At 36.6% G+C, this 27991-nt stretch overlaps 1 protein-coding gene across 2 annotated transcripts in view; it reads right to left on the bottom strand.

The window, feature by feature from the left end:
* LOC145664458 (thioredoxin domain-containing protein 11) overlaps positions 1 to 27624 on the bottom strand; it is a 506348-nt gene extending 478724 nt beyond the window's left edge. The window contains exon 1 of one of the 2 annotated variants that reach the window (XM_081731156.1): positions 26693 to 27624. In XM_081731156.1, the coding sequence (XP_081587282.1) occupies positions 26693 to 26862 (170 nt within the window). In that variant the 5' untranslated portion in view covers positions 26863 to 27624. The remainder of the gene's footprint in view (positions 1 to 26692) is intronic. The other variant, XM_081731155.1, reaches the window with a different exon arrangement.
* Positions 27625 to 27991: the final 367 nt, after the last annotated feature.

Genomic DNA, 27991 nt, shown 5'->3' with positions numbered 1-27991 from the left:
TACAACATTCGAAGATGATGACACGTCCAACATATTCATTAAACTAGATCCTGTATTTATTATGTTAATAAACTTGTATGAGAAGAGCACATACCTTTCGTTAAAATACAACAAGTTGAAAAAAAATATGTTTTATTATTTCTTGAAACCCTGAACACTTGTTTTCAAATAAATGGTAATCTTGAAAATTTAAGGTGGAAAATATATCCAAGATTTGGTTTACATGATTTTGTTCGAAAAAATAATTAAAGAATTTTTTAGTGTCCAAAATTTGGTTTTTAATTTAGTTCGAAAAAAATTTGGATTTGAAAACTTTCAAATGTGGTTTACAACTTTAGTACGAAACTTGTTTTTAAAAATTGGTTCGAAATTTTTTGTTTAAATTTTTAGTTCGAAAAATTTTGATTTGAAAATTTAGTTCGAAAGTTTTTAGTTTAAAATATTTTTCGAAAAATTTTTAATTTTTTTAGTTCGAATTTTTTTTTGGGTTCGAAAATTTTTTGTTCGAAAATTTTTTGATTTGAAAATTTAGTTCGAAAGTTTTTAGTTTAAATTTTTTAGTTCGAATTTTTTTGAAATTTTTGTTTCAAAATTTTTAGTTCGAAAATTTTTTGTTTGAAAATTTTTGTTTAAATTTTTTTAGTTACAATTTTTTTTAGTTCGAAAAAATTTTTAGTTTAAAATTTCTTGCACTCTGCGGAACCGTTTCGAAAAGAATCGGAGCAGTTTAGGTAAGAAAAATCTGGCAACACTGTTTCCATAATTGAAGCGCTTACTGAGCGTTTAAAAAATCGCTTAAACTCACAACAATGTGTTATAAGAAATCTACAAGCGACAACCCTCTTTCACCATTGTTACTTCCAGAGACATAGGCTACTAATTCAAGGACAGGATCTCCATCAAGGTAAGAATCATCTTATCTGCCAAAGAGAACGATAATATTTAATGTAAACTTCAGTACAATATCATGATACCAAAAAAGGGTTATTTAAGGAGGAGGTTGAACCCTTCATGGGAACTTTACACATAACCATAAAAAGGGAACTAAATTCTAAGATCCCGGTCTAGGATGGATCGCCGTCATATCGCTCTGTATTTCCCTCATGAACTGGGGGGGGGCTAAGATCATGTGACTTCTATCCACCAATCAAAATTGAGGTACCAAAACACGCATCTTACACATAAAATAAAACAAATAAGTGAGGGGTTTTCCCATGTAACCTGTTCACTGTGTGGCGGGTCTAAAATCATGTGACCTCTATCAACCAATCAGAATCGAAATACCAAAGTATACATCAGAAAGGACACCCTAATTTCAAAAATCCTAGGACCTAAAATCACGTGATCTCTATCATCCAATCAGAATCAAGGTACCAAAGCACTTATCTTACCCGTAAAAGGGAACGAATTTTTTTTAAATCCCAGAGTCTAAGATCACGTGACCTCTGTCAGCCAATCATCAGCGTGGTACCAAAACATTCATGTTACCCATAAAAGGGAACGAATTTCAAATATCCCAGGGTCTAAGATCACGTGACCTCTGTCAACCAATCATAAACACTCATCTTACCCGTAAAAGGGAACGAATTTCAAATATCGCAGGGTCTAAAATCGCGTGACAGCTATCAACCAATCAAAACACACATCTTACCCGTAAAAGGGAACAAATTTCAAAAATCCATGTCATAAAAGAGAATGAGGGATTTCCCCGCAGGGTGACTCATGACGTCATACCACGTGACCTGAAAATTTGAATTTCCCGCGTGGGCGGGGCCTAACGTCACGTGACCTCTCTCAGCCAATCAGAATCGAGAAAATTTTTGCTGACTCGGCTCAATATAACGGGGTCCCTACTACTACTACAGTCTTTGGTGTAAACAACAGCCAATGAATACAACACTTTCTATTGGTGTGAACATAAATAATACATTTGGCTCATACAAGTAAGCGGCGCAAATCTGTCTCCAACATTGGCAGGACACGTAAGAAAGTTTCTTTCTTTCTTTTTCTTTTGTTAAGCGATGCTCAAAATACTTGTGACGAGGATCAGGGATCAGAGTTGTCTTTAACATTGGGAGGCGGGCAGATTTGAGGCTTATTCTCGGGGAACATCACTTTCATCTCACTTACCTTTGTGGCCATCGGACACAAATCATTACATTAAAAAAAAAAAAAAATTCAAATCGGATTATTGGGGGGACAGTCCCCCACAGTTCCAAGATTGGAGGGGACATGTCCCCCTCAACCCCTCGGGATTTGCGCCAGTGGACAAGACGTGAATTACTTGTTATTTTGAAAAATGATTTCTACTCTTTATGCTCTTAGGACAATCTTTTTTGTAGATTAGAAACATGTTTGTAGTGTCTTCATATAAACTATATATTAAATTTCACAATATTCGCTCCTGACCCACATTGGATTACTAGAAAAAATATTCTCGTTTCCATGTTAGTAGCATAATTACTGAAACTGTTAGTGAATTGAGTGAGAAAGTGCTTGATAATTGATCAGCTAGTTAAACGTATTGTACGGTTACTGATATTTAAAGTTTAAGACAAAGTTACATAACTAAAAATATTGCAAAACTTCTCCGTAAAATAGTTTATAAAGCAAATTAGCTGCCACAAGGGGCGCTCTTGCGTCCCGGCCATTTCCTTCTCCTCCCACTTCTTCTATTCCTTTGCATTCCGTTTTGGGGAAATCAGGCTTGCCTGGGATATCCTATTTAGGGAAAATCCCGTTTATTTTTTCTGGGCAATCCCGCTTTCTTGAAGAATCTCGATTTCCTGGGAAACCCCTTTTTCTCGGAAATCCCCTTTTTATGGTAAATCCCGTTTCACGGGGAACCAACATTTTAAGGGAAATTCAGTTTTATAAGGAATCATATTTTAATGGGAATACACACATTTTTGGGTAAATTCCACTTTGAGGAAATCCGTTTCCCTGGGCAATACCCATTTCTTAGAAAATCCCCACTTTTGCAAATACCCGCTTTCTGAGGAATCCTCACTTTCTGGGAACCACCACTTTAATGGGGAATCCCCACTTTTTGTGGAATTTCACTTTGTAGGGGAAATCCCACTTCCTGGGGAGTCCTTGTTTTTATGGGAATTCCCACTTCCTAGGGAGTCCTTGTTTTTATGGGAATTCCCACTTCCTAGGGAGTCCGTATTTTTCTTATTAGGGAAATCCCGTTTTCCTAGGCATACCCACTTTTTGGGAGAATCTTACTTGGGGGAATTCCACTTTTGGGGGGATCCCGTCTCTGCGTATCCCTACTTTCTAAAGAATCTCCACTTTCTGGGAAATCCCCACTTTGGGGGAATTCCAACTTCTTATGGAGTCCCTACACTTTGGGGAACCTCACACTTTGGAGAATGCCCACTTTGTAGGGAATTCCCACTTTTTGATGAATCTTCACTTTCCGGGAATAACTTCTTTCTGGAGAATTCCCACTTTCTAGGTAATCAGCACTTTCTGGGGAATCCACACTTCCTGGGGAGTCCCTACTTTTTGGGAAATCCTCACCTGGGAATTTCCACTTTTTGACGGAATCCCCAATTTATGGGTATTCCAACTTTCTAGAAGTCCCTACTTTTGGGGAATCTCCACTTTTTGGCAATTCCCACTTTTGGGGCAATCCCGTAACAGAATGACAAAACCGAATATCTATTTAATAGGGAAATATGTTACCAAACTGTCCAAACAAATAGATTGAGGACAATTTAATGGTTAGCGCTGTGAAAACTATTATGAAAATTTTTTAAATTAGAATTACAATTTACTGGAAAGCATTTGTTATTTACCAGTGAACAAGTAAAAATGAACATCTCACTTTTACAGGACTCGAATCCACTTCCCACTACCTGCTGCTTACAGACTCGCTGCTTTAACTAACTTTTTTAAAGTTCTTTATTTGGAAATCAATTATACAGAGATAGAGTAGCTCAAGATAGGAAATGCATAAGAAAAAAACAAACAGTAAAGGAAACAAATATACATTTGCGATAATCGGACAAACATTATACACTTAAGGTAATATAGTTAAAAAGTTTGCAAAATAGTTTCGTTTATGAACATGAGAAATGTCGTGAGTTGAATGAGTGAGGTAAGCAAAGTAAACATCAGAGTAATATGGACCTGGTGTAGTTAACACATACGTCCTTATTGAGTTAAAAGTTCTGTTTGTAGATTTAATCCACATTTATCTCAATGAAATAAATTAGACGGTTACTGATATTTAAAGTTTAGCTAAGACAAAGTTACCTAACCAAATACATTTGATATCACGCTGTCACAACTTGATTTTTCCTGATATAAAAAAAAAAAAAAACAATGATAATAAAAACCTTTACTTTTACTGGGCTCAAACCACAACCTCCGTACAGACTAGTTGCTCTGACCAACTGAGTTTCAATTTCTTACGCCAAAGAAATATGTTATATTACGAGGCATTCTTTTCATTATCATCGTGCTGTAAATTTATTATTTGTGAAACAAATACGTCCAAACTGTTCGAAGCAATACGAACACGGCTTAAGAACACGTACGGAACTGAATTACCACTCGATTAACCTTGAGGGCAAATCACAAAAGGGTAGCTATAAACGTAAATTTAGCATGCATTTCTGTGGAGTTCTGTTCAGTGATTGGCTATCTGCCAATCACGTTTGTTCTTAGGAATAATATTTTACAAACCCAAGCTGAAGGTGTAATTATTCGATAGAGCGCAATGACAGAGAACGCAATGGAAGGCTCTTTTGCCCTTGTTAACGTGGGGTACAGTGTCTCGCAAGCAGCAGTAAGTGTTGGGGTTAACCCATGAAGAGCTCAACGGTGGGTGAAGCGGTACCGAGAAACTGGGGAAGTTGGTAGACGACCCGGTTGCGGGAGGAAACGTGTGACAACAGAAGAGCAAGACTATCAGCTCATTGATGTTGTACAACAACAACCTCACAGCTCGACAGCTGATGCGAATAGCAAATTTCCCAGCTTCTAGGTTCACTACTAGAAGACGGCTTAGGGAAGCTAGCTTTTTCGCTCGTCGTGCGGCTCAAAGGGAAGTCCTCTCGGAAGATCACATTCGACTACGACTTGAATTCGCAGAAGCGAACAGGCATCGCAACTGGAATGATGATGTTTCTACCGACGAGTGGGTGTTGGTCTCTGAAAATTCAGGACCAGTCGTTGTGTATCGTCCGCGTGGAATCAACGATACATCCATCACAGACGACACAGTGGTCGTGCGTCGGTGTCGGCCTGGGGATTCTTACCATCAAAGGGCCTAGGAGTACTCCATCGGATAGAGAGACGTTTGACGGGTGCGCAGTATTTGCACATTCTTCAGAATGTCATGCTGCCATCTGTTAGAGAACTTTATCCTGATGGTATAATCAACTTTTAGCACGACAGATCTCCCGTTCACACATGTCGGGTAGATGAGAATTGACTAGCAGAACAGGTTGATCTAGACGTTCTTGATTGGCCCCCACGTGGTGCTGACATGAACCCGATCGAAAATGTGTGGGCTGAGATGAAAAGAGTGATTAAGGAACGCTTTCCTAATCCGCCACCCACGACACAAGCTGCTCTCTGGAATGTAGTAGAAGACGCATGGGAGGAGGTTGCGCAAAGCGAACGCTACCTCCGTCGTCTCCTTGATGGAATGCCGCGAAGAATACAAGCTGTTATTGATGCAGATGGTCATTGGACGTCTTATTAATTTGGAGACTAGTTTACATAAGACAGCCCTTTTGACGGCTACATTAAGGTTATTTATAACGTCCAAATAGTTTGTGTCTAAAACGGTAGATGGCGCCACAGTTACCAATGTTAATATATACAACTAATAAAATTCAAACAATCAAAAATAAAATGAACAATTCAAAAACTAAGCAAAAACGGATATAATCTGGTTAATGGACGTTACAAAATCTAGGAAATGGTACGTGTCGATTTCACATATTGTTATTAGTTTTATTGTTAGAGGCAACCATTGTTAAGTAAACAATCAACTTTATCTGCCGTACTTTCTACCAGAAACTGACCAAATTTTGTACACCCATTTAAGATTAAAATATCTAGGGAATGGTACGTGTCGATTCCACATATTGTTGTTAGTTTCATTGTTGAAGACCACCATTGTTAAATAAACAATCAACTTTATCTGCCACACTTTCTACCACAAATTGACCAAACTTGGCACACCCATCGGATTAGCACAGAGATATCTAGGGAATGGTACCAGTCGATTTCACATATTGCTGTTAGTTTCATTGTTCGAGGAAACCATTGTTAAACAAACAATCGCTGGATTTTTCATTGTTAAATAAACAATCAACTTTATCTGCCATACTTTCTACCAGAAACTAACCAAACCTTGCACACCCATTTGAGATTGAAATATCTAGGGAAAAATATGTGTCGATTTCTCATATTGTTGTTAGTTTCATTGTTGAAGACCACCATTGTTAAATACACAATCGTTGGATTTCCACATTCTTCAATAAACGATCTACTTTATCTGCCACACTTTCTACCACGAACTAACCAAACTTTGCACACCATTTAAGATTGAAATATGTAGGGAATACTACGTGTTGATTTCACATATTGTTGTTAGTTTCATTGTTGAAGGCCACCATCGTTAAACAAAGAATCAACTTGGCTATATTTTGTACCAGAAACTGACCAAACTTGGCACACCCATCGAATTACCACTGAGATATCTAGGGAATGGTACCTGTCGATTTCAAATTTTATTGTTAGTTTCGTCGTTTAAGGCTACCATTGTTGAATAAACAAGTGTTGGATTTCTCCATTATTAAATAAACAATCAACTTTCTCTGCCATACTTTCTACCACAGACTAACCAAAGTTAGCACACTCATTTACGATTGAGATATCTATGAAATGGTACTTGTCGATTTCACTTGTTGTTAGTTTCATTGTTAGAAGCCACCATTGTTAAATAAACAATCATCTTTATCTGTCATACTTTCTACCAGAAACTGACCAAACTTTGCATACCTATGTAAGATTGAAATATCTATCCTGTGGTTCATGTCGATTTCACATATTGTTAGTTACGTTGTTGGAGACTACCATTGTTAAATAAACGATTAACTTTATTTTCCATACTTTTTACTAGAAGCTGACCAAACTTCACATATTTACGATTCAGATATCTAGAGAATGGTACATGTCGATTTCTCATATTGTTGTTAGTTTCATTGTTGGAGGCCTCCATTTTTAAATGAACAGTAAACTTTATTTTCCATACTTGCTACCAGAAACTAACCAAACTTTGCTTACCTATTCACGATTGAAATATCTATGGAATGGTACATGCCGATTATCAACGGCTAACAAGCTTTAGCCAAATTGTATGTAATACGTCAGTATGGGTTGGGATCAAACGATAATTATTCGTGATCAAACGAGCTGGCCAAATTCCGATTGAATTTGTTTTCATGGTGGCTGTGGTTGTGGGGCTAACAGGTTATCGGTAAATATTATTGTTCGGAAAATGGAATAGTGAAAAAAAATAAATAAACATATTTCATTCAGAACTTTGTTGCGCCTGCCTTGTAACCAGTGTGAATTAGTTGTGTGCCGTCAGATTTTTTTTTGTCTCAGGTGGAGCGGGATGGCCCCCTACAGCGTTCCTAGAATTACACTCTAAAAGCCCAGTGTTCCTAGAATTGCACTCTAAAAGGCCCTCCCATATAACTGACCTGTGTTTCACAGCAGACACCTCATATTTGAACGTTGAGATTATGTGTAAGTTTATCGGCTGTACGTACAAATTGAGAGAATAAACATGTATTAGGGAATAAGAAGTTCTCGAAATAAATTTGCAAGCTGAATATTTTTTCGCGACATAAGTGAAGAGTAATTGTATACCCTTGAAGAGTACCCTGGAGAGTAAGAAAGCTCTAAGCAAAATAATCATTGAATAAATAGCAATGCAATCACAGTAATGTATATATGGCATGTTGTATTTCTACCAGATTGTCAGAGCACTAATTCTATTATTTTTTGATGTGAGCGATCTCGCTATCGAATCTCCAGAAGAACATTACAAAAAAAAAAAAAAAAAAAAAAAAAAGTTGTATTTACGTCTATTCCACTTTAAACAAACGAAATACGTTGCGTAAAAACTTTCCATGTCAAAATATTTGATGGGTAGAGTAGTTTGTGTGGGATTTGATTGTTATTGTATATATCTATTGCATGCTGAATGGATAGCTGGGAAAGCAGCCAGGATATTCATTCTGACGGTTGCAAGCCCGTGAAAATACAGAGCAACAGTTACTCCAAGAGAGTAGATAATAGATAAAAATTCTTCAAACTACCGTGGGGGAGAAAGCCGAAAGAGGGTATAGTGTGAAATTTTGGGCCGCAACTAGGGAAGTTCCGCCAGGAACGCAGGATCACCTATATACGGCTCTCATTGTTGAGACACTAAAATTTTTTAATTACTCGTACACGGAAGATAAACATTACGAAACTAGTTTTATTTATTTATTCCTCGGGGGGTAGTTATCTCACAAGATTACGATTAGCATAATTCTATATTTCAGGGGTGCGCTTTCAACCCACCTCCCAGAGGCGGTTTTTTGGGCGGGCGGACCGGACCTTGTCCTTAGGTCCACACATTAATTAAAGTATATGTAACACACATGTACGTGTGTGTGTGTATGTATGTATGCTAAATGTAAAATATTTTTGAACCAATGTTTCCAATCCGAATAATAGAGCCCCACGGCTTCAACTCGCCAAGGGCTCCATAAGAACAAATTCCGCCTGTGTCACCTTCTATACATCAGTGGCTATGCCCATAGTATATTCTATGATAACAATTGACTGAATGTGCTTTTCAAGTTTCTAGCTCATTTCCTTGGAAAGAGAATGCGTAAGACTCACTTAGTGTTGCAACGAGACGAGACAGGACTCTTTGAAGCGAGACACTATACAATACGAAACGTTTAGTGAAATATCTCGTCTCGTGTTTCGAAAAATACACATTTTCTGAATTTGCTTAAAAATTTATTAACTCGGAATAAATTATTTGCCTTCGAAATGTATACCATCTTTTATTATTTCAAATGATCCAAATGATTCAATGTTTCAAATCCTACAAAGAACACGGAATACCTAAAGAATTTTTTAAAAATGATTCTTACAAACAGCTTTCACTTCCATTTTTCAATCGATTCAAGTTTAATTATTTTGTGATAGTGCTCCAGATTCAAATACAATGTAAAGCGTTCATTGAGATCAGTGTTTCAGAAGATTTTATTCCGGGGAGTAATGGAAATATCTACGTATATAAATCCTGTTATAGAAGTACAAGTAGAAGTGGCAATTTTATCAGTAACTACCTATTGTTTCATGGTCTTTCTCGTTCCGAACCAAAACAGAAACGTGTCCGCCTTTCTCGATACTGAGTTTTGAAAAGATGCTGATTTGACAATAAAATTTATCTTTTTTATCGTTTTATGATGTTATTCGAAGATAAATCTTTTTTTAAATGGGAAAGTTACATTGGCCTCCTTATTTGTTGAAGTGGCGCTAGGGGTTCTAAAAAAAGATATCAGAATAAATAATGAAATCTTGCCTTTCGACTGTACTGACGGTATTATTTGGTCTAGGAATTAATTCGTGCGGTTGGTACGCACACATTGAAGCTGTAGTACAAACACAAAATACATAAATACCTTAAGAAAAATATTGTCCATCGCTAGCCACCACTTTCGCCCATCTGTAAGGCAATGTACGGATTCCGTGGCGAAAGAAGTCCTCATCCTTGGAAGCGATCCAGTCAGAGACCCATGTTTCGATATCTTCTGAAGAAGTAAACCGCTGTCCAATCAAATCGTTGTTCATGCAATCGAACAAGTAGTAGTCCGAAGGAGCAACGTCTGGTGAATACGGCGGGTGGGGTAATACTTCCCATCCGACATTTTCTAAATAGGTTTTGACCGGTTTTGCGACATGTGGGCGAGCGTTATCATGTTGAACAATAAGTTTATCATGTCTGTTCTCCCATTCTGGTCGTGTTCTGGCCAGAGCTTGCTTCAAACGCATTAATTGTCGTCGATAACGTTCTCCATTCATAGTTTCACCCGGTTGCAGCAGCTCATAGTACACCACACCTTTCATATCCCACCATATGCACAGCATAACCTTTGCACAGTGAATATCTCGTTTTGGTTGTGATGGACCTGGTTCACCTGGTTTCACCCAGGCCCTTTTTCGTTTAGGGTTCTCGTAATGGATCCACTTCTCATCACCCGTAATAATTCGATGCAGAAACCCCTTTCTGCTCTGTCGTTGAAGCAGCAATTCGCAAATGGTTTTTCGTCTTTCAACGTCTCTGTCTTTCAATTCATGTGGAACCCAATGTGACATCTTTTGAATCATTCCCATGGCTTTCAAGCGTTTGGAGACTGTTGTTTGATCAACGCCTAATGCTGCTGCAAGTTGTTCCTGCGTTTGACACGAATCCTGCTCGAGCAATGCTGTCAATTCTTCGTCTTGACATTTTTTTGGCTGTCCAGCTTGCTCTTGGTCTGCCAAGCCGAAATCACCACTTCTAAACCGTGCAAACCACTTCTGACACGTTCGCTCAGCTAGAGCATGGTCACCATACACTTCCACCAAAATACGATGACTTTCAGTCGCACTTTTCTGCATGTTAAAGTAATGCAGCAGGACACCCCGCAAAAACACTTTATCAGGCACAAATTGCGCCATGTTCACTTAACTATAAACTGGTGTTGTTGACGCTTTAATCCACTGCCCTATACTACGAACGATACGCGACGACAGGGGTTTGCAACACATGTGTGGATACACGGATCTATGGGACGCTCCGTTCGTTGCGCCATCTCTTGTCCACAGGCACGAATTAATTCCTAGACCAAATATCAAATGTTTTATCAAAGTAATTACTGGTTCAGTCGAAACTAAGCAGTCGTTGCTGGAAGATTGCAGTCGTGTTGTGCTCTGTTAACCAAACCAAACTTGGTTAAAAGTTGTAATTTTAACCACTTGGTACAACAGCTCTTTTTGTGGGCCTCAGCCTTTCTGGTGTTGCCACGAGACCCCGAGACAGAACCATTCGATACGAGACGAGAGGGGCACATCTTTTCTAGACGAGACGACACAGCCAGAAGTCTCGTCTCGTCTCGTGGCAACACTTGACTCTCTAGATATATTAGTAAAAGGAACGACAACGTTCCTCACGGAGCACGCAGTCTTGGGAAGTAACGTAACGCAAGTAACGCGTTACTTATTAAGTAACGTTTCCTAGTAACGCGTTACATTCTTTCCAAAGTAACTGTAACGGTAACGCGTTACATTTCGGATGAGTAACTACAATACATGTATTTTTTTTTTTTTTCGGAAATAAATTTTTCTTTCCTGTAAGTGAATTTCTCAGAATGGAGCATGAACGATGTCAATGACCGACAGTCAGTCACCAGTACACAAAGAAACAAATAAGATCATAGTTCTACTTGCTGTTTTTGGAAGATGAGGAAATCCTCAGGCAAATCACGTGTACTGATTGCAAGCACCTGGAAGATTTTGTCGTAGATTTTGACAGCTCCAAATCAATACATTCAGGGAGTGAACTACAAGTGCAATGGTACCAGTAGTCTATTTTACTTTGATCGGTGAAGTTTTTATAAAGATGGAGAACGAAAATATCTTATCGTTCGAATATTTGACAGAATACTTTTTCTTAAAAGCTGAAGATGGTGGAGGATAGAATTTAAAAGTAAAGTTGTGCCCCGGCGGGAAATATTTACCAACAACTAAGATTCCATAATTAACGATATACAGTAAGGGGTTAATATGAATAAACTGTGTTCTGATGAGCAGGCCTACTTTATTGATGGTATGTAATATTAGAGTTCTTTTAAATCAGTTTGCGTATCCTAAAGTCCCGTTCATTATAGAGTTTGGAACAACTAGCTTTAAAAAGCATGTATCGATTTTAGAGTTAATGGCAAGTTTTGATTTACCCTCAGTTCATGTGTTCTCATTTTGTTAGATGTGATGTAATGTTTCTCTATATTCTGTATTTTTAATTTTACATAACAACATTGTTATTATCATATAATTAGTTTAGCAAAATAATACTAATCAACCATTTTTTTCTAACGCATAGGGATGGGCACGACTCGACTCGAATTCAAGTCGTCGAGTTACGGGTCGAGTCACAGGTAATTTTCTCGAGTCGAGTTCCGAACCGATTCATTGTTTTTGGCGTCGAGTTTCGAGTCGAGTTGAGTTTGATAAATGGCTCGCTCGCTTTAACTTGTTTTGAAATCATGGCCTGCTTACACTGAAAGGCAAAGCCATGAGAAATATAAGCCAAGAAGTAATATGGAATACTTTGTGTTGCTCACGAGAGGGGACACTGCTCGCATCTCGTCTTATGTCGATAACTAGACCACAAGAGATTTTTTATAACAAGCTCAGTTCGGCTCGACTCAACTGAACCGATGGCTCGAGCAACCTCGCTTGGGGTAAACCATCGGCTCGAGTTGGCTTCATTGGGATGAGCCATCTGCTCGGTTCAGCTCAACTCAGCCGAGGGCTCTAGCCGACTCGGTTGGGTGAGCTGTTGACTCGGTCACTTCTCGGTTCAGGTCGATAGTGAATGAGCTGTGAGCCGAGCTCCTAGAGTCGTTGACAATTCTAAACCCGGGCCGAGCAGTTTGAAGATATTTGGTCAGTGCCCTATGACTTTTAACAATGTTTGGCTCGAGTCCGAATACTCAACCTAGACCCTCAACCCAAATTCAGAAGAGCGTGAGCAACGTCCTTGAATACTAGACTTCACGACTACCGAAGTTGGCAATCAACTACATTTTTTTAGTATTCAAATACAAACTTCCCATCTTTCATGCTTTTACACAGTGTTGTTATAATTAATAATAATAATAATAATAATAATAATAATAATAATAATAATAATAATAATAATAATAATAATAATAATAATAATAATAATAATAATTTAGTAGTAGTAGTATCATTGATAATTATATTGTATATGTAAGATACTTGAAGAGAGTACTAGAAATTACACACCGGATTTGGCTCGACTTGACTCGAAACTCGACCCGAATTCGATTCAGCTTGGAAGAAATTTATCGAGCCGAGTTCTCGGGTCGAGCTCAAAAATGTCTGTTTCTAGTCGAATTGAGTTTCAAAGAAAATCCGCTCGAATTCGGACGTGCCCATCCCTACTAGTAACGCAGTATTGCATTTTAGTGTATGTTACTCTATATGAAAATGTTCATACAGCTGCCAAATAAAATTTGTCCTTGCATTTAGATAAAGTGATTCAGAACGTGCAATAATAATAATAATAATAATAATAATAATAATAATAATAATAATAATAATAATAGCGGTAAGTTAGTAGTCCAGAAAAATGAATAAGATTCTTTTTCACATATTCAAAGTTTCGGACCTAAGAGTAACACGTTACTTTCGAAGTAAAGTAACAGTTACTTTTTTGGGGCAAGTAACGCATTACATTTTAAGAGAAAGTAAAGTAACTTGTAACGCGTTACATTTTTACAAGTAACTTACCCAACACTGGGAGCACGTGTTAGCTCTCAGCCTCTTTCTTTCACTGATGTTTGTTTACATAGTAGATGAATATATAGAGAGTAACAAAATGATATATGCAGATTCTTCTGAAACCACATTAAAATTGTAGCAGTATTTGGAGCTTGTTATAAATGGATTTAAGGGTAACTAAAATAATTCTGGGAACTGATCATACAGTATTGATATAAAAAAACATGGAAACAAGTAAAGACAAAGAACTGAAATCGTGAATTTGTTTTCAAAATACAGAAATCTCGAAGGAATATCTGTTTAGCCGACTTTAATTGTAAAGGAATTTTGAATAAATTTGCATTCCCTAAATTCTTATACATAAAAAATAGAAATCTTTCTTTTAGCGTACGAATGAGAGGTTTTAGGAAATTAGGCCAAGATAATTAAAATGATACTGTCCTTTACAAAATTTAAGGGGAAGATCATGATCGAAAAAGCATCAGTCAAACTATAAAGGTCAATGGTAGCTTTTGTCGTTTCTTACGACCACTATATGCACCTTATTGCGAAAAATTTATTCGTATTATAAAACCGATATTGTTCAATAAATGTCAAATTTAGCAGATCTTGAGAAATGAAATGACAAATATTGTCATTACCTCTCTCGCATAATATATTCTAGCTTTGGGACCCGTCATTATATGACTTTCACGATAAGTGACAAGGAGAATATAAACCCCAAGTTCAAAAACATAAGGAAACAACCGGTTATTTACCCCTCAAATTATGAAAAAGGTACCAAAATGGTTGAAATTATGATTTTGTATTTCTTTACGAGAAAAAAGAATAAAAATAAAAATTGGAGCAATTCTAATCATGTATGTACAAGTCCCCTATTTTCTTCAGGTTACTAAACTGACTTCAAGTGTTTCAACCATTTCTGACACATATCTCGACAACTTTTAGAGATATTAGAGGCAAGAATACGTGGTTGATAATGAGCTTTTTAATTATGTCACAATACTTTTGAACTTTACCTTATGAGAAATGGCATATTCCAAAAATAATTCAGTTCCACCCTAACCTGAATTTTACCAAATGATTAGCAAAAGTGATACGGTGTGCGTCGTCCAGGATTTAATTCCCGGTATGGCACTCAAACATTGCTGTGTTGACCAAACATCGGGAGAAAAGTTGTGAAACTAAAAGATAGCGGACTTCAATCTAGACACCCGGCAACGTTGGGTTTAGTTGTGCTGACCACTAACATAAGCCCGCCGCAGACTCAGATCGCAAGGGACTGTTGCGCCAGGAGTTTATATATAAGAACGAATGGGCCTCCCCGCAAAAATGTTAAACGGACCCCCTCCTTCCACATTCATGAGTCACGTAAAATTTACAGAGAACCGTTTTGACTTTCTATGTTTTATCTAGTGAGTCACAACTTGCTCATATGCAAAAAAATGCACATTATTATTATTATTATTATTATTATTACATTGTGCTATAGTTTTCGTCTATTCTGCTGTACCAACCTCGAGAGTCTACGACATCCGACATTTTTAATGAGGTGTGGTCGTCCCACTTTTTGTTGTTTGGTTCGATGCTGGTTTCACTGTCCTTTTCCCACCTTTGAAATACATAAGCACGGCAGATCGCGAAAACTCGACAAGTCGCGCTGTTTCCGAAATAAAGCTCCCAGCCATTTAGTCACCCTGATATATCGTCGCCCTTCCCCATTCAAAGCACAAGCACCACACTGACTAATCGAGTGAGATTCTTGTCACGTTTGGCGCGCGGTTGTGTTATGCCTTGTAGCTCTTATCTCAGCCCGATGATTTCGTTCAAAAAGTAGCGAGTGGTCATAATGTTTTCGCTGGTCAGTATAAGTTTTGCTGGCATTTAGTTTACTAAATAATCGCTCAGGTGTTACTGTCTTCACAGGTAAAAATGAGATATAATTGGAAGTCACATAATTTTTAACATCCTAACATTCTAAAGTTTAACTTCGAAACTGAAATGGGCCTTTTTCTGTTCTGGGCCTCTCAATGTTGCGGGCCCTACAGGCTTTTTAGCTGCGCCACAGCATTCTCTCTACTCAGAAGGATAGGGACAAATAGAAAAGTCAAAATTCATTCTGTCCATTCTTCATGCATCATACACTTCAGAAAAAAAAATCATATAATACTGATATGTAAGAAAATATAAGTATTGTTTGTTTTCTGTATACAAAGAACCATTTAGGTTTTTTTTCTCATATTCTGGTAATAATCGAAAAAAAAGTTTCATGTGATAAACGGACGAAAGAAAATTTGTCAACGCGATGCGAATGCCGTTCTCTGCAACCTAATTCCCGTTTTTCGTACAAAAACTCTATTCCTACCTGCAAAAAGAAAAGATTTATGTTACCCATCAATGGTTGAAGTTTTGCCCTGCGGCTGAACAACACGGCTTGTAAAAATTACTCTGACTGCAGGTGCACGAAAGAAAAACAACTTGGATTCCTCTCCCGGCCCACTTCAAGTGTGGATATCCTGGACATATTCAAACTGAGCGGTACGATGTTTCAGTTCTTCCCAGTAGAGGTGCCATCAGTAATTGAGAAATGAAAAAGTGAGCATCTGGTGGCGAAAAGGCGAAGTGCTCGGACAAGGGGGAGGGCACAGTAACCTTAATAAATTAAAAAAAAAAAGAAGAAGAAGAAGAAGAAAAAAGAAAGAAAGAAAGAAGGAAAGAAATAGAAATTGTAACTTCTAATAAGAAGCGCCACATGTAGAAATCTTAAATTTAACAATAACAAAAAAATAATCATAATACTCACCCACTGGGAATCGAACCCGTGACCTTTCGTTCAAGAGTCCCACGCGCTAGCAACTAGACCAAGGGAGTACGCTATGAAGTAACACCTTCACACTGTCCCACAGACTGAGAACCCTTTCGTAATTTAGTGACATGTTATACAAGTATATTCTAAAACTAAGTCTAGGGAAATGAACTGCTAATAAATATTACGGAAGACAACATATAGGAACTACAGTTACGAGTGAAGTGAAATCTTTATTGCAAAGTCGATATAATTCCTCATTTACACTCTCGTTGTTGTTTCACTGTAATTTAGTAAGAAGGGTTTTGTTAATTTTATTTAGTAAAGAGTTGCTGATACAACCTGTATATCCGAATTACATTCTAATATTTGGCAATGAGTGAACAGTAGTGATATCAAAAACAATGGAAAAGGGACACCGGGTTCAATTCCTGCCGGAAGCTCATGTGGTTCGGATTTCACATTGTGCACGTCTCGTATAGCCTCGCTGCTGAACGGAACGCTACACTGAAATCAAACCAAATCACAATGGAAAAGGAAGAGGAAGCAAAAAAAAACCGCTGAGAATATTCATTAATAGTGCTTGTCCAGCATTTTCCTAGTGGAAAAGAGGAAAAGATTCGAAAACTCTTACTTGTTAGTTAAGACTGTTGGCTACCGAACCTAAACGTGACTTGTGAAACAAAAACGTCCCTATGCTCGTTAACATTTCTCCGTAATGTGTGCAATTTAAAACAAAAATTCTAAATTGCCTCTTCTAACTAATATCGTGATCCCTTTGCAATAGGTAGATTAAAACCCTACATAAACGCTTCTTAAGAACAGAAACTTAGATATAACAGTCGCTGGCAACAGGATGTTATAAAGAGGGATCATTATAGGAAATAGGTTGAGGATCACTGATATAAATTAATAACGAGGACCTAATGAAAAGTAAATAATAAAGGCCAATACCATAAAATTGAAGAATATTTAAAACAAACATAATTGTTTTGTTTTATATGAACAAAAATATTAATACATCAGAAATTAGCAATTTGTCCACCGAAATGGGTGTGCCTGATTGGATAAGACAGTATGACACAGCGTACCGAGGTCTACCTGTTAGGATTTACGTCCTAGTAGTAGACCACGGTCGAGGTGTTGGCCATCCCTGATGAAAGTAAAAAAACATTGACAATGTCATATCAAGCATCCTGCAACATTTATTTCATTCTCCAGCATTTTAAACATAATTTTTATCACATCTAAGCATGCTACATTAATCGCCTAACTTTCACGACATTTCCATTTCTTACTTTACTAAAAGGTTTACGAAATTAAAAACAGTTATTCAAGCAAGCATTTTATCTCAGACCATAGATCTATATTAACATCATGCGCACATTACCTTTTCTATATTTCTCTACATAATGAAAAAGATGAAAAGGCACAGGTTTCAGTTTTCATTAATTTAAAATATATAAAATATATTTTGTTCGCACTTTTAGGTCTAATACATTCCTTCCAAATAAAAGCAATTAAAAATGTTATTCACAAACTAATATCTACTTTCAGTTAAAATAATCTTAATTACTCAGGCCAGAGATTCTACAGCACTCTATTCTCTTGTTCCTATAGGTAACAATACCCAAATGCTGTACATTTCCTGTTGAAATTTGACAGGTGACGGCACTAGAGATCAAATAAGTAAACCTATGCTTTTCTGTATTTGTCTCTGCGAAACCAGAAGTTCCTAAAATCTTGTGATACACTTGTGAATAGGCAAGAGGGAGAGACCTGAAATTTTCCTTGTGAACGTGAAATACAGAACAAAGACAGTGATATTTTCCAGTTTGTTAATTGGAGTTATTGTTTACTGTATCACTTGAATTCACCCTCGTATTACTGGAGATAGTTTCGACATAATTATAGGCTTACAACGGATATTTTGTTTTATTTAAAACGTTTACTTCTAATTTAGTACAGAATCTAATCATTACATTCTCAGGCTTTAATAAAGCAGGATTATATACCTCAACACACTGTCCTCATACGTATCATTGTTACATTCAGATAGTAGAAGTTTCTCTATAAACTTCCAACAATTTTTACACCACTAATATTATTTAGAAATTTATAGTGAGAGGAAAACTGATTATAGGTTATTATTATTATTATTATTATTATTATTATTATTATTATTATTATTATTATTATTATTTGTTATTCTTATTGATGTGATAATGTAATCTGTTAAAATTAATTTAATTGAAGCGACTCTAAAGTAGCTTATATTAAAGTGTTATCATTATGATAATAATGTTTGAATTGGAAATACAGCATCGTTTTAGTAGTCATTCCTTTTATAAACACGTTGCTTCTGATACTTGAAACACTGGAAATATGTTGGAAATGTCCAAGTCAACTCCTGCAGACCCTGTTAACTTTCGTTACTATTATTTACGATCAGCTAGATTTAATTTTAGTGGCGTTACAAGACGGGGGTTAAGGGAGCTTTGCGTCCTTCCTTAAATTCTGGTAGAAGATATTGGGGACTCCGAAGGAACGTAAAGTTTATTCTGCCTAATTTTATAAGCGACTCAAGGGTGAAACACTTGTCAACGAAAGCAATGCTGTGGTAATATTACAGTCAAGGGGCGCTATAAATATTATAGGTACTTCTTTTGTTCCCTAACCATAACCGCCTAGGGTCATCTTCGGTAGAATAAAAAATGCTACGTGATATTCCATTCACGTTGGAGGAAAGGATGCTCTAAATATATTTCTTATTCATTTTGTCTGCCCCCGCTTGTCAGAAATTATATACTTTCTGTTGGGAGGGTGCTGAAAAGAGAGGGATAAATTAAACGTCGTGCCCCCTCCTACATTTTAAATTTTGTTACGTGGTTGCTCAAATTATTACTAAAGGAAACACTTTAAACTAAGATGTCTAAGGTTACTACATAAGGATGGCATATTCAGGAATAATAATAATTACTATTATTATTATTATTATTATTATTATTAAATATGAATGTCTTTGGAACGCCGAAATTGTGACACGAATCATTACATGTAGAGATTTAAGATGAGTGGTCATAAGGGAGGAAAACCCGGATTTTTCTGTCTGACTTTCCAACGCTGAAAGTAAGAAGAATCATCATTCAACATTAGATTGCTTTTACGTAGAATATCAGTTACTTAAGTTCTCTTCCTTCGGGCTACTTACCTCATGTGGTAAATTCAAAACAATTTCCATTAAGACAAATACATTGTAAAACTATTCCGTAATTACATATGTGTAGGGAAAATTAAACATTTAATGGAGAGATCTGTTATCAAAGTGTCCAAAAAAGTAGATAGAAGACTATCTAGTAGTAAACATTGTGAAACTTTATAAAAATCCCCAAATTAGAATTAACATTTACTCGGAAACATTCGTTATGTACCAGTGAGCATGTAGTGAGCAGTGAGCACAGGGGAAATAATTACGAAACTGTTTTCAAACAAAAATTAGGGACACTAATGCAAGTGCGACAACACATTTTTTTTTATTTTGTATCGTTATGAGTTTTACACATATGTTACAATTTGATCCTTTCCCAAATAAAAAAAAGTAAAATAAACATAGTAACAAAAATGAAAATTGCACTTCTATGGGGCTCGAACCAGCTACCTCCGGCATACGAACTCTTTGCTTTAACTAATTGAGTTATTCACTTTCTTACGTGAAATGAACCAGCTCTACGGTGTTATCGTGTTTTTGCCGTAGTTAAAATTCTATAAACCTAAGCATTCATTTGCATTCATTCCAGCTTTACTACGGCAAATTACAATTACATCCGCACTTATATCTTATTGAAACCGAAGCTGGGCACATAAGTCAATAAAACGTAAGTACCGTAAAATAGAAATGTGTAAATGATTAATTTCAGCACAAATAATAACGAATAAAAATTACCCTACGATATAAATTACAAAAACCTAGTTAAACTGTGTAAAAAAAATAATGTTACTGAATATGAAGTACACAAACTGAAAGAAAACTACAGATTACAAGCAAACGAGTAACTTTTGTTTGACATTCTTTGGTTGTTTTAACCTTTTATTTTTATCCTATGTTTTCTTTTAACGAAGATGTGGCTATGTAGCCTTGTTAACTAATTAAGGTTTTACTTACTAGCAGTTAATCTTTGACCGGTCAGCTGATACCACTCGGGTCCTGGAGCCGGAATAAGCTTGGGGGTGCAATTAAGCCCAAAACGTTCGCCTTAATCTTTTTCTTGGCGATGCTCAATAATTATTTACACTGGCGTAATTTTTTTATGATTTTGACGATTTGATGCTCACTTGTTTAACAAAACTAAGAACTTTACTTCACTAGTGATAAAATGTTTTACTATAACCCACCGTTATGTGGTTATAAAATTGTTTTTTACGCTTAACCCAAAAGAGTGAGGGGAGCCAACTTTCGGTAATGCAAGCGCGCAACTCAAATAGCACACCCAATTTTACGTTTAAGGGTGGCAAGCTCAAGAGGTCGTACATCTCATTCGTCGTTGACACGACTGGAGTTCCCCTTGCCGAAACATGGTTTACACGTTGTTACCTTTTTTTTCAAGAGCAAAGTCATTGTCCAATTAGCGTTCATTTGCCACAGTGCGTAAATGGTAATGCGAATGTCCCGAAAGTTAGGGAGCAAAGAAGTTTTCAAGCATATTATTATTACGTGAACAAAAGTCCTGCTTTTCGACCATATATGGCCGTAAAAATCAAAGTGAAGCCTACCAACACAATTGCACGAAATATCAAACTGATGAAGGAAGCTTCAAGATTGTTCCTTTTTATACGAGGGTTGGTTAATAAAGTTTGAAATTAAGTCTGTCTTTTTCAATGTTTTTTTTTAAATTCGGAAAAATGAGCTTCGGGTCGGTGATAAAGGTAAAAGTTTTTCATTATGATCGTGCTACCAATTCGTCTTTTTCGATAGGCAGTTTCAACTGTTATCTCTATCTGTTCGTTAATTCTTACACAGATTCATATATTTGGAGTTTGCAGATAATTTACGTAATAAGACATACTAGAAATGTTTCGTTAAAATTTTCGTTTGTAGATTTAATCCACATTTCTTTCAATGACAGATGTCGCTGCTTCGTGTTGAACTGCAGAATTCCCTCGCGTTCTTGAAAATTTCTCACTTTAGCAGAGTTGGTAATGTTTGTAATTTTGGTCGATTTAATGTTTTTTTTTTTTCTTGTAATTTATTTATTTTAAGCTAAAATCTAACACAAATATTAAAAACTGGTTTATTATTAACGTTTCCTGTTGGAGAAACCTTTCGAAATTTCGAACATATAAAGAAAATGGAGATATTTTCAAAAAACTTTAGAATAGAGAGACGCGTCATTTATTTTGCTCATAGTAGTGCATACCACATCAATAATTATAACTCTATGTGGCTCCATTGTTGAATAGTGGGGCTCCGAAGTTGACCATTTTCCATGTTTTCTAGAATGCATAAATTATACTCCTCGTCTTTGATGGCCCATTGCTTGGCGGGATTTTTTTTTCGACAAAACAAAAAATACAGGTCGCTTAAAAACACGTCTGGTTTCTATAAGAAAAAGTTTCAACAATATCTGAGATGGTGATGGTACACGCACTTCCTGAATTGAAATGAAAGGCACCAATAATTAATATTTCACAAATAATAAAAACTTGTGCTTTCTTCTGATATTAAACAACAAGGCATGACCATTTGAAAATAAAAAATAAGTTATTATCGTTATTATTAGTTAATAGTTCGATGCATTTGTTGTCAGTGGCGTCGGAAGCGGTGGGTAATGACCCAGGGACTCACGCTATTAGACCTCACAAAGCCAAAGAACCTAAGGTCTGTGACAAACATCTTGGCATTTCAGCTAAACGAATAAAATACAAGCTCTGGCATGACGTTGCCAAGTGGTAAAGGGGTGTGGCTATGGGTAAGCAGACAAACTACAGCGCGATCAGATGACAGGGGTTAGACGTGGATCTGTGCAAAATAAACGTGGCAATACCGCTGGCCTCTCATTTGCTAGCAGCATTTAAAGGGAACTTGGAGCGCAGCCTTTAAATGCCAAGATGTTTGTCACGCCGTTTAAATACAATTTGACACTGATTCCATAAACACCCATCGATTCAATGTAAATACAAACAATTATCAATTCGGATTTGTTTACACAAAACATTACATAACTGCGACTTGAAACAAACTTATTACCTACTCTTGTAATATTAGGCCACTAATATAGGCGACACGTACTGAGCTTACTTTAACATTACAATATTGAAAGCAAACAAATCTTTCATTTATTTAGCACTAACAACATCGTTGAGATTAATTGATTTCGATTTTTTTCTACTATTATTACTAGCTATTTGAAAGAAAAAAACGGAGGCGTTACAAACTTTTCTTGCCTAGGGTTCGCGAACATTTCTCGCCAAGGACATCGTAAGAATTTACACGCCGCTAACTGTATGTTGTCATTATACATTGGAATTAATTTCTTTATAATAAGCAGCGTTCGAAAAATGCTTCTGTCCAACGCAAGTGTAATGTTATACTGCAGTGTATCATTTCTATAAAGATCTCAAATTTTACTATGATCTGACTGCCTACTGATTTTGATTTTCTTTCTGGTTCTTTACCGGAAAGAGCAGATATTTGGGTATAGGGCTAGGTTCGTGAAAACATTTGAAATTCTAGTACGATCAATCGGTTCGCACAATTATCATACTAGTGACAGAGTGTGAAACTACACGAGAGAAACGGAACGGGTCGTGTGATCTTAGCGAACTCTGCGTAGATATCTCCTTCTTATAATTGGTATCGCTTATTATTATTATTTTTTTTCTTCTTCTTCTTTCTTCCGTTTTAATACTCGGTAGGACAAATAAAAGTTAGTATTTAGCTTTCTGGTTTCAAAATCGCTGAAATCTTGGGTTCAAACCCTAGATTCGTCTATTAGTAGGAAGAACTGTACGAACTATTGTTCCGCGAACTACGGATTATAAATCGATGTTACTGGCGAAAAGTCCAATTGTCCATCAATTATCAGTTATCAGACTAAATTTATCAAATTCCCTCTAAACACAGAATTAAATAATATTGCACAACATTATTAAACTAATAATGTACTGAATAATATTTCAAAATTCTCGTACATTTCACACGACATTCGATCAAACAGATATGCGTGGATGGTATTTTCCTTGGGATGCAGCTTATTGAAATATATTCTGTGTTGGGTAACCCTGCTGGAAAGGGATGTTTTAATGTTAGCTTCACTTGTGACCACGACCAGCTCACCGCTCTGTCAACCTATAATTCTGAAATAGCTGCCGAAATTAGTATGTTACACAGTCGTCTCTGATATGAACTCATTCATTTGAGCCCTCGTAACCCTTTTAATGGTTTTATATGGTTTCTTCCTTACCAAAGTTTAGTATTTAATTCACATAGTATTGCCGAGAGAATGTTAGCGAATAAAGGCGGGTTAGAGCCCCGCAAGGCACGTTGTTTGCATCTTTATAAGAGCTCAGTGCGAAGGGAGATCTGTATTCTAGAACCCTGCCAAAATACTGGCTTCCTACATTGTGAAAAATTCCTCAGACAGTGGAAATTAATAACATACACAACAGGGTTGGCTGGTTTAAACCAGCTGGGTTAAAAAAAAAAAAAAAAAAAAAAAAAACTGGTTTAAACCAAAAAGAAAAAAAAAAACGAAAAATTCTTTAAATCGTGTGAGCTTCATGGTGACGTTTCCATATCAAACCATCCGCATTACGTTTATCTACTTTTCACCTTTTAATCAAGCGGTTCCGTGCTGAATTCTCGATCGAACCACAACCCATCTTTCAAGTGTAAACCAAGTAGCGATTCGAGGTGTCCCTTTAAGCGAAAGTCTTCTCCGTAGTAACCTTGGTATTTCATAAGGATGTTAAGCCTAAACATACGAAATGAAACCAAATTATATATTTCTATTGAATCACTGCCTGTTCTATTATAAAGAAGTAAGGTTGTTTAAATATATTGATAGAAATTGGCAAAATTTATGAATTGCCTACGTAGCTTCCAACATCAACTTGGATCTGACTTTAATTTTATTGAATGATATCTACATGCCAAATTTGTAATTTAATACCTCAGTTCTGGCGTAGTGATTATGATACGTTGACCTTAAAATTTTGCATACAAATACATTTAAAGTAATAACAGGATTTTCCCAATGGCTAAGGCGGGAGTTTCCCGATTTATATATAATTATGGTGTAATGTTTTTACTTGTGTAACTGTTTATCTTTTTGTCCTTCTGAAATGACTCGACAATTATATTAAGAAGTAGGCCTATGCAAAGATCAGTACAACGTATTTTTATCAGGAGTCCTTCGTGAGTGTCGGCAATCGCATTTGTGACCAATTAGTCCCGGTTCCGTGTCCAAATGGACAATTTCTCTTGGATGTTAGTCGAGAGGCGGTTTGGATTCCGCTTTAAGCTTATGTGACCCCTTCTAGCATAACCTTGTTGTTGCATAATAACACCAAAGCGAAACAAACTCATTTCTGTTCATATCTAATATAAATACATAGAGTAAATTATTTAAACCAAAAAAAAAAAAACTGTTTTTTTTTTTTGTTTGTTTGTTTGTTTTTTCAATAAAAACCATGGTTTTTGCCAACCCTGATACACAAGCTTTCATATGCACTCAAGTCATTTTAACCGTGAAATTACCATTTTTATGACTGACTATTTCTAATCAGTACCGGTACCTTCCTTACGTGCCTTTCTACAATATGTTTCATATGCCTCTTAAACAGACGCTTGAACTTCATATTCCTGCCATACATTGGCATTTATGAACACTTTTACTCTTTGTAATTATCATAGTCAGAACAAGGACGAATTTTATCCACCACCTTTTAATCGCATGTTGTTTATTTCTACATTTGACGTAAGTTTACATAACATTTTCTCTTTGTGCAAATTCAAAGGGTTCACTCGAGCAGACGGTTCTTTTATAGGTGAAATACGAAGTGAAACATATTTCGCGAAGGAATGAGAGTGTGAATATGAGTAATTACTGTCAGTGCACAGCATAGGAGTTATGTTTAGCATACGAGGTCCAGAAGCACGTAAAAAAAATACAATGTAAAGGAGAAATAGATGATGAAAGTAATTTGACCCAACATAACGTAACCAAACCTAACCTAACTTAACTTAATATTAGAAGAAATTCTATCATTTTTTGAAAAATTATGTTAGACCCCTATACTAACATAATGTAACACAGACTAACCTAACCTAATGTGAACAGAAATTACCGAATTGTAACATTTTGCTGGACCCCTTCTGCTGAACGTAAGCCGCATATTGAAATTAATTTCAGTGATAGTGAAGGTATTATGATGATGATTTTGAGTTTACGAGGCTATATGAGACGTCGACCTACTCATTAACGTGGAATCCAAACCACATGATCTCACGCCGGGAATCGAACCCGGATCTTCCAAGCAAAAGGCGCATACGCGAACCGCTTAGCCACGAAGGAGCTCCTAGCGAAGGTATTATATGTATAAATGTGCTTTTCGACTATCCTCGTTTATGCGTACACTACCCATCGCTGAGATGCCTGCTCCCCACGGATGCACCCCCTTTCTATCGCTCCGGCCCTCCTGCACTGACTCGATTAGATAGCATTCGTGCTTTTTAGTGGCAATCTAGCTCAAGTTCGTTCGTTTTATGGGTAATAGTTAAGAACAGCTACGTACAAGGGCAAGAACTCAGTCTATTACCTACTTTTTAACATCCTAGATAGTCAATGAATAATTCCTGAAAGTATGGCGTTTCTCGTCCTTCCCTAAATGGGAAGTACGGCTCCTTAACTATAACCGTTTTATGCACTGTAGTTTTTATGTCATTCGTCCACACTGTATTTATACTGGGACTTCCTCAAGTCAATCTGCATGTAGTAATGGAGATCATTTAATGCATGCTCTGCTAAAAGAAATACAAAGCTCTCACCTAATCTTAAAATATATGGAAATGTGTCAAATTTTGGTAGAACTGTCTGCTCGAGTAATACCATTCAAAGATCCAGGTGCTTTAACTTGCAACTGAATTCGTGTTTACGCTCAACAATGGTATTATTCACATACTGATGACACAGTACAAACTTGATTAAGGATATTACGATTAATAGTGAAGAAGACAAGATTTCACGTGTTGTATTTCTTTTCTACCACTAGCTTACTTACGAATTCTGTAATGCAGCATACGATGTAAATGCTATTGCCAATACGAAGCAAAGTTCTCTACCATAAAGATACATCTTGGATAACTTAGACGTACAGGATATCGGCGATGAGACACGTGTGCTATCCTCCACATCCCGTTGCTCTATATCTGGCGACATGATCAACGGCATATCTAAGAAGCATGACTCTGTATTAGTTTGTACATAAATTTCCCTGTTAGTAATTTTGCCACTTACAACTTCATATACACTTATTTGTTCCTTAATATAACGTCTCAATAAACTGGCTTCAGTTAACACTATTCATAACATTCAATAACAACACACAGCTGTTAATACCAGTGGTGCCAGGGAGTGCCGCCAAGAGTGTCTAAAATCAATAGCTAAAAATGGGCAAAATGACGGGAAAGAAAGGCATGTATTCCGAAGTTGGCCGTCCGATACTTTTCGAGCAAAATCTTCATAAAAGTTACTAACATTCATAATTTTTCAATTCCTACGTTCTTAACTGACTTTAGGGTTCCTTTCGTTACATGGTGAGGTTGGGTATAAGTTAGGTTAGGTTTGGTTTGCATATACAACAGAGGTGCCTTTGTCGGAACATAGTTTACGCGGTTTACAAATTTAATTTACGCAGTATTGCCGAGCGAGCGTTAGCGAGTGAAGGCGAGTTAGAGCCCCGCAGGCCACGTTGTTTTCAGTCTTCATTAAACTCTAATTAATACACTTATCTTAGTACTTCGGTTCGTACTGAAAACAATAACTTCCTCCACGTTTCTTCACTGTCACCTCCTTTGCACACTTCCCACAATTTGTTCTTAGGTTCATTAATGCATGCTCTTCACATAGGTTTAGAAGATTTTGCTCGTTATCAACGTATTGCTTCACGAAATTTAACACAGTCAGTTCACAACCTGTGCATCGTTTCTGTATATTTGCCACCATGTTGATAATATAAATGCTCGTTAGTTTCCCACAATGCAACTATTCTATTACCTTGCGCCAAGTAGTTGCCTCCGTTCGCCGAATAGTGCCATGTTTGTAATCGTTTTTATATTACAAATAAAAATATTTTTCGAGATCCTTTTGTATTATCAAGCACACAAACGATGAAATTAAATTGTTCATACCTTCCCTGTAAATAAAAAAAAAATCCTGGAAACGGACGCCCAACTTTGGAACTTAACCCCCCATAAAAAGCCACTTTCCCTGTCCTATAAACGGATGCTAACCCATTTTATAAGGGTACGGATGTAAAATTAATTCTGATTTCGAAAGAGGAGCATGTAAAAAAAAAAAA

This window comes from Thermobia domestica, chromosome 11, assembly GCF_964235325.1.
Source record: "Thermobia domestica chromosome 11, izTheDome1.hap1.1, whole genome shotgun sequence".
NCBI classification, from domain to species: Eukaryota; Metazoa; Arthropoda; class Insecta; order Zygentoma; family Lepismatidae; genus Thermobia; species Thermobia domestica.
Note: the sequence above shows the minus strand (reverse complement) of the source record. Positions and strands in the feature narration are given on the sequence as shown.